General features: G+C 27.7%; 1 protein-coding gene across 1 annotated transcript; it reads left to right on the top strand.

Moving 5' to 3' along the window:
* Positions 1-2,441, top strand: NAC55 (NAC domain-containing protein). The gene is made up of 3 exons (XM_004506140.4): positions 1-400; positions 491-780; positions 1,763-2,441. Exons 1-3 carry the CDS (start codon positions 244-246, stop codon positions 2,132-2,134), a joined length of 819 nt encoding a protein of 272 aa, XP_004506197.1. The 5' UTR covers positions 1-243; the 3' UTR covers positions 2,135-2,441.
* Positions 2,442-8,409: the final 5,968 nt, after the last annotated feature.

Genomic DNA, 8,409 nt, shown 5'->3' with positions numbered 1-8,409 from the left:
AGGATTCGCAAAGACATTTTCTTGCTCCAATAACCGTGTTGAAGAAGTTTCTACCCTCTATCCCAAAACTCATCACAATTTCTACTCCCACTATGTCCCACATCCCTTGTCTTTTTCCTCTACACTCAAGTTTTTTGAATACTTGAGCATACATAAATTGTTTATTATATATATTGAACACACTTTGAACTTCAAAAAGGATAAAAAAAAGATAGACACAAAAAGGAATACAAGTACAATTCAATGGTAGAGCATATCCCAACTGGGTATCGCTTCTTCCCTACAGAAGAAGAACTTGTTGGCTTTTACCTAAACAAAAAGCTACAAGGAGAAGTAAATGATATAGATAAAGTTATTCCTGTTATTGACATCAATGGTGTAGAGCCATGGAACCTCCCAAGTAAGTTAATTATGAAATTATACATAAACATGTTAATTAAATAATGATATGTTATAATATTTAGTGATTGCAATGTATTGTTGTTAACAGGTCTTGCGGGAGAGCTTTGCCGCGATGAAAAAGAGCAATGGTTTTTCTTTTCGCCAGGACAAGAGAGAGAAGCTAGGGGAGGGAGACCTAATAGAACAACAGCTTGTGGATATTGGAAGGCAACAGGTTCTCCTGGCTATGTTTACTCTTCTGATAACAAAGTTATTGGAGTGAAGAAAAGCATGGTGTTCTATAAAGGAAAAGCTCCTAGTGGAAACAAAACTAAATGGAAAATGAATGAATACAGAGCCATTCAAATTTCTAACCAATCCAACATTGCCACCCCACAGGTATATTATGTCATTATATTGTCCCCTCCTGATGTAATAAATAATAATAATAATAACAATAATATAAATATATAAGGCTACTTTTCAAATGATAAAGTTTTGTATCTTATTTTTGGGTATTATGTTGTTTTTCTTCATATTATTTTATTGTGAATGATTTTATTATATATTTTTAAATTTTTATTGTGATATTATATTGTAATTTGAATAATTTAATTCTTTTAATTTTTTAGCTAAATTATACAAAAAAATCATTTTTTTATTTAATTATTTGTAATTTGATTTTTATAAAATGTGATATTTGGTATATGTTTCGGTATCCGATTTCGATACTGATACCGTACTCATAGTTACACAACATAAATGTTAGTTGTTTCTCGAAAACATTTGTTTTATTTATTCATGCATGAAAAAGTGATAGAAAATAAAATAAATTAAGTTGTTAAATCTATGTAGCAATAAGTCCAAAAAATCTATAAGCAAATGAATTTACAATCATTTCCTTTTTTTTTTATTGGAGTTCATTTAAATGGAAATTTTTTTAATAAGTAAATGTTAATGGTATAAATAAGCAATTGCTTAGTGTATTTAAAAATAATTGGAGTGCAGTTTTTCTTAGTGTGTTTAAAATTATAATTAGAGCAAATTATACATAATTGCCAAAATACGATGTGTCGTAGTCAATGTCGTTTAATATTGACTACACAACCTAAAAATTGTCTATTCGGGATTCTCTTTTAAAATTTAATTCAATTTGGTTTTAAAGTTCTACAAATTTTCTCGTTATAGGTTGACTTTGCTATTAATAATAAAACATATATAAAATAATTGTAAAAATCTCATTAGGACTATCATTATTAATAATATTTTTTTCCTAATTTTTATACGAAAAATATATTTTTAAAGAATTATTTATTTATTTATTTTTGGATAGACAAGTGTTAATTGTTTTCTTTATAATGTTTTGTTTTGATGTGTATAGTTAAGACGGGAATTCAGCTTGTGTCGAGTGTATGTGATATCGGGAAGCTTTCGAGCATTTGATAGACGCCCATTAGAGAAGGAAAGAGTTTATGAATTGCAAGTTCGTGATATTGATCAGAACCAATTTGGTGCCACGTGTACTCATAATCAAGCTGCAAAAATGGATGCATTAAGTTCATTTGAAATTTCCCAATTTGAGGGACTCCATAGTACTCATATGCTTGAGGATGTTGGAGGTTCAAGTAGCACTAATTGGACTTTAAATAACAATGATAATGATAATGATAATGATAATGATAATGATAATGATGAGCTTCTACTTCAAGAACCACTATGGGAATGGGAATGTGAAAATTTTAAATGGCCCTAACCCAATATCTTGTTGGGACCTCAAGCAAGACCCGTCAAATATACATGACTTGTTAGAATACGACATTAATCATGGTTGACTAGTACTTATAGGGATTTGTAACATAATCACCAATTCATCATTTTTATTTTTTTTTTGACAATATCAATTCATCATGTTTGTTTAGAATGAATAGAAATGATAAAAAGATTTATTTTGCTTAGGAAAATAAGGTACTTAAATGTAGCGAAGCAAATCAGCTGACGAATAAGGAAGCTGGATTTAGAAAAATGGAATAAAAAAATTTAATAGAATTTTTTTATCTTTCTATTATGTTCAAAATTAATTTTTAGTCTTTTTATTTTTAAAATCAGATTTTTGATCTTCCTTGTTTTACGGTTTTTAGAATTTTGTTGAATAGAAATGGCATACATCTCAATTAGATAAAATTGAATTTGTGTCATTAATAAATATTTATTTAATTATTTTTTATTCAACAAAACTTTAAAAATGATTTTTTGTGTGAACATCATTCTATTTTATCATTTCAGCTGTGTTATATTACTCTCATGTTATTAATGAGCAAACCACACCATGATAAATAGAGGGACCAACAAAATTTTACAAATCGTAAAATTAAGGATAAAAAATTCAATTTTAAAAACAAATGAACTACAAATTAATTTTAAGCAAAATAAATAGACTAAAAGTTGAAGGTAGATTACAAAATATGGATCTTTGTAAATAGTAGTATGTCAAATTACAAATTTCAATTCATTTATATCAAAATACAATTTTGTGGCCATTTACCCCCAAGCTCTACAATATGATAGCTATTTTTTTAAAACAACTAATGATATATTAGTATTGTTAGTAATAATGAGAAATATTTTGATGGTAGGAATTGAATTTTCGACCTCTTTATTATTCTGCTCGTTAATTTATCCACTTCAGTTATCAAGTAAACATTATATCTTATATAGTAATTAGTTATTGATCAAAGTTTTGAAATATACTTAGATATTTTTTTGAATAAGTATACTTTTTTTAATGAAAGAAAAAAGTATATTTTTAAATAAATAAAAAAACAATATTGAAGAAGTATATTTTTGTCAAAAAAAAAATATTGAAGAAGCATACTAGATCTTGAACAAATAAAATTACTATATTCCACATTTTTTTACGGAATAAAAACTATGGATGACAATGGGTATCATCGGGCACATATGATATTCATATGCTATTTCATTTGTTGGATAAAAATGATATTTGTTGCATATATATATATCCGTTGAAGGATATTTAAGTATTTGTATGTATTTGAAGATATTTATAGATATTATCTTCTAAATAAATAAATAAATTATCTAGAATTATTTTTTTTTGTAATTTTGTAGAATTTTTTCTCCTATTTTATTAGTACAAAATAATATTATCACATAAAAGCAATAATACATTAATATATAAATAAAATATATCACAAAATTTTATAGTAAAAAATATTAGTACATTAACATATAAACAATTAACATTTCATAATAGCAATTTTACTAATTTGCCATTGAGTACAAATAAACTACTCACCTCATGCGCGTCACAAATTTTACCAACAGCAATTTATGGGTATGGTTTTTGGTCGTCCTATTGGATTTTTTTATTTTATTTTATATTTTTTATCTTTAAAAATATAATAAATTTAATCATAATTAACTCACAACTCAAAACATCCAATCTAATTATATGGTATTTGTCAATTAAACTAATACTTAAGAATAAAATACTTTTTATTTTAATATATATGTTTATGATTATTTAATTATCTGTTGGGGTTGGTTGAGTCTTATTGTGCCTAACCATTTGTTATTTTTATGGTTAGAAGCTAAAATGTGCATTATAGAGCTTTTTACTCAAAGCTTTTCTGAAGTTTTTTGTTTTTTTTTGAATTGTGATAAATGTCTATGACATGAAAATCGGTGGCAATATATACTTTGAAAAATAAGAACTCCTTGTATACAAGGTTGTGTATGGTTTTTTTTTTTTTAAATATGATTTATAATCAAATCTATTTTTTTTGGTTTAAAATTAGTTACAAAATTAATTGTAAATTCGGTTATGATTAAATCATCTGATTTTTAGTCATGTAGTCGATTTTCAACAAATCTAATTTTAAACTAGTTTTTTCTCATATCCGATTAAAATTCGATTATTTTTTAATATATATTTTTTAAAAAACCGATTATTTATAGTTTAGAAACATGTTATTTTCGCAAAATGAAAGCAATATTAACAAAGTAATTGAAACTTTTACTATTATTTATGTTACCCAATATCTTTTGTGCGAGAGAAAATTGATAAGATCTGTAATATGATAAAATCTGTAATATGATACGAGAATAATTTCTATATCTTTTTATGAATCATATAAGATTCATTGCCAATAAATTGTATTATTTTCAAGGAACAAACAAGCACATTGCACTAGTGCCAAGATAAATTGCACATATAGAAGACAACCATAACTGTTACTATATAATATGGTGTTAGATAAGAGAATTATATTTGATATCAAAATAGTAGCAATTAGTTATTTCTTCCAAATAATAATATTAGAGTGAGCATAAACTTACAAGAAAAATTAAAAGAATCACATTGTTTTGTCTTCTACCAAAGAGAACACTAGAGAAATATGGATCAACAATACAACTAAATAATCAACAAGAAATCAATAAGCCCGATTAGCATATAGAACAAGATATTGAAGAAAAAATCCATGAATTTCTCAAACTAATCCAAAATGACAAAATACAAGTAACTTTTTGTTGAAGCCTTTATAAAAGACAGAACCACAAAATAACTATAACTACAACTCAATTCGAATTTAAAACCTTTGTTAGTATAAAGGGATTCAAGTAACTAGTGGAATCAATAACTTCAAAAGTCATATACTAATATATTTGGAATAATTAGAAAAGCTATAAAGCACAAAATAAAGTCAAACACTTCTCAATCTTCACCAACAACAACATGAACTGAACAAGCACTACCATATTTTGTAGAAGTTATTTCTGGAAGAAAAAAAAAAACTATTACTTATCAAGTTATAGTTTAATAAGTCACAACTTACATTCAACTATTAAAGCATATACAATCTTACTTTCCTCTAAAATCTCAAGCTCTTTGAAATCCTCAACTAAAAGTGAATCACTTATTAAAGACAATTTATGTAATCCTTTAAGTCAACTAGCAGTACAAACTAGAGCTTCGACCGTTTGAGGTGTGAGACAACTACAATATTCGCCAATCACCCATCTTCTAGTACTAAACATAGGGCACTGTAGAGATAGGTATGGAAATAAATTATTTGGCTATCTTTGCAAGAAGTGAAAAACGACATGAGTTTAACCTCCACCAGTTTAAAACATCAAACTCGGTAGATGACCGACTCTCTAAAGATTATTCCAATAACCTATCCAAATCATACTTTTCGATAGAGGACGAACTAGTGCTCAATAAAAATCGATTATAACTATAAAGATCTTCCTTACCACTTTAACCAAATTGAGTCCATTGTGATTCACTTTAGAACCCTTCTCCAACACCACTATACTCCACAATTAGTTCATCCAAACGAGTTTTCAACAAATCTTTTAATTTGGTTGCATCCACTGAATTAAACTTATGAGTGATCAACCAATTCACAAATTTTAATTTGTTCCTAAGGTCTAAGACAAAAGAAATCAACAACATGTTCAAATTTCCTTAATATTTATCATATTTTGTTTTCATCTTATCAACCATTACTTTTAAGTTTATATCCTTGGAATTACACATTTTAAGTATCTTTTCACCTATTCCAAAAACCTCTAATATATACTCTAATATATACATATTAGAGGTAGCATAGGAAGAACCACATATCCATAAGGTGGCAACATAAAAGACTCTTAAAAATGGCATGATTGATTGTGTTTTTGCCCAATCTAAACTAGTAGGCACACCCTTCCCCTTCCCCTTAACTAGTTTCTCAGAATACTTGAGATCATGAATTTCAAGCACTTCAAATCCTTTTGATACTTCAAAGTCGAGTCTAACATTAAATATGTTGAGTTTCACTTATTGTGTTCGTCATAACACCTGTTGTGTGGCCTGAGACTTGGCAAAATGTTAGAACCTTATTTTGCAAGTTCCAATTATTGTCAACAAAGTGAGCATGAATACACATATAAGAGAGATTTTGGATATACGTTCATGTGTCAGCAATGAGGCAAACACTTTTGTAGTGTTGGGATATATAGTTTTTCAATTTTAACTTTTCTACATCCCATAACAACAAAGTATCACGTGTAAGTGTAGTGTGTCATATAAGATTGAATTTTGGGTTCAAGACACTTACAAATTATTGGAAATTTGGATGCCCGACTTGGCGGAAAGGATATTCCATGCCTATAAACATTTTTACGAGTAAATGCTGCAATTTCTCTTAATCAAACATAGGCACTAAAGGGGAAGAAATAGTATGCTCTTCAACATTCAATGCATCCAATGTTTTCTTCCTCTTGATAAATTCTCTATTGGGGTTTTCTTGCATCCTTTTGAATGTTGTATCATCAAACTCTTCCAATTATCACACTTGAGCTTCTTGCTGCAATGATTGCAAATAGATGTCTTATCCTAGTTAGGATCTACTGTGAAGTTATTCCAAACAGAAGATTGGTTTTTACAACCTATAGTTCTAGTTGGTAACATAGTAGTCGTGTTAACAACTAGTGGAAAAGAAGCAAACAAATATATTGTCTCATATTGATCATCCATTTTGATGTAATGTTATGGGTTGTTGTAGTCGTAATATAATTCCAAAAAAATCAGTTAAAAAAACATTGTCAACTAATTCAAGTATACAAAATCATAATAAGTGACAAGATTGAAGAACACACAAAGTTAAAAAAATAATGTAGAAGTCAATAGACCCATAAGAAGTTTTTGTTTAATAGTTCTTGTGTCATTACATATCTATATCTAGTCTACAACCATATATTATACTGGAAGTGCGATTGCAATATAGGAACAATATGCCAAAATCACATTATTTGGCAAAAGTCTAAGCTCGTGTCTATGCTACATATAAATTATTATTAAACTTTCAAATAAGCAATTCAACATTTGCACATAACACACTTAGCGCAATAATTTCTCACAAAGGTTATAGAATACCCTTGTTGAAATCTCATATCAAACTAGTTGAAAAATGCTTATACAATACAAATCTAACTGATTATTATAGTTTCCTATGTGCGTGGTGATGAAATTATTTATCTAAAAGTATGCAGTAGAATCTAGTATACCCTGCCTATGCAAAACAAATATAATTTACTACGCAATTGAACCCATAAAATTAGTTTAGTTGTAGTAATAACCATATATAATTGAAAGTTCTAATTGCATAAGAGGAAACTTTTGATGTCTTCTATTCTATGACCGAAAAATTGAAACACACATTAAATTATTACACTGTAGAAATTAGTTCGTAGTAATAATAATTTAATATACATGTATAACTCATGCAAGAAACTTGTCATCTTTTAAAATTATCTGTGATATTTCAAATCTTTTGCATATTTAACTTCATCATTTTTAACTGTATTCTTAACAAAAGTTCCATCAATATAACCCCACATATCTTTTCCAATCAAATTTTTTCATCATATAACTCCAGTTAGAGTAATTATGTTCAATGAAGTGGACACTAACAGCTTGAAGAGAATCATCTTTAGCACCAACAATAACAAATTAAGACAGAAAAATACGACGAACACAGTTGCTGAGACAAAAGAAATTAAGGATAATCGGCCAATAATAAAGTTAAATCAGGAACCAAACAAAATCGTGCTAAAAACATAAGAGCAGAACCACGCATGAAACAGAAGAGTAGAATCATGCAAGAAATATATAGGCATAATATGATCAGAAACGGAGGGAGGAAATTGGTACCAGCCACAAAACAGGTCGTACAAAATCAACTGTTAGATCTCAAAATCAATCAAAGCTCTGATATCATATGAACAATGATAAACAAACATAAACATAGAAATGAGGAAGAAAAGAAAGAACTCCACTAGGGTTTCATAACCAAAATGAACAAAAGGTAAATGTAACAAAGCTACAATAAATATATATACAAGATAATAAAAAAGTCTAAAATATTCTTATTACTAATATATAATAATATTATATTATCGTGACACTATTAACAAAGAAACTTAACATAGTCTAACATTGACCGACAAATTTCAATATGA

The sequence above is a fragment of the Cicer arietinum genome, chromosome 6, assembly GCF_000331145.2.
Source record: "Cicer arietinum cultivar CDC Frontier isolate Library 1 chromosome 6, Cicar.CDCFrontier_v2.0, whole genome shotgun sequence".
In the NCBI taxonomy this organism is placed as follows: Eukaryota; Viridiplantae; Streptophyta; class Magnoliopsida; order Fabales; family Fabaceae; genus Cicer; species Cicer arietinum.
This window is presented reverse-complemented; position numbering and strand designations above follow the sequence as displayed.

Excerpts from the sequence above, each read along its gene's own strand:
- NAC55 (XM_004506140.4), top strand. The coding sequence starts at position 244 with ATGGTAGAGCATATCCCAACTGGGTATCGCTTCTTCCCTACAGAAGAA. Across the intron at positions 401-490 it reads AGAGCCATGGAACCTCCCAA|GTCTTGCGGGAGAGCTTTGC; the intron begins GTAAGTTAATTA and ends TGTTGTTAACAG. Across the intron at positions 781-1,762 it reads CCAACATTGCCACCCCACAG|TTAAGACGGGAATTCAGCTT; the intron begins GTATATTATGTC and ends TGATGTGTATAG.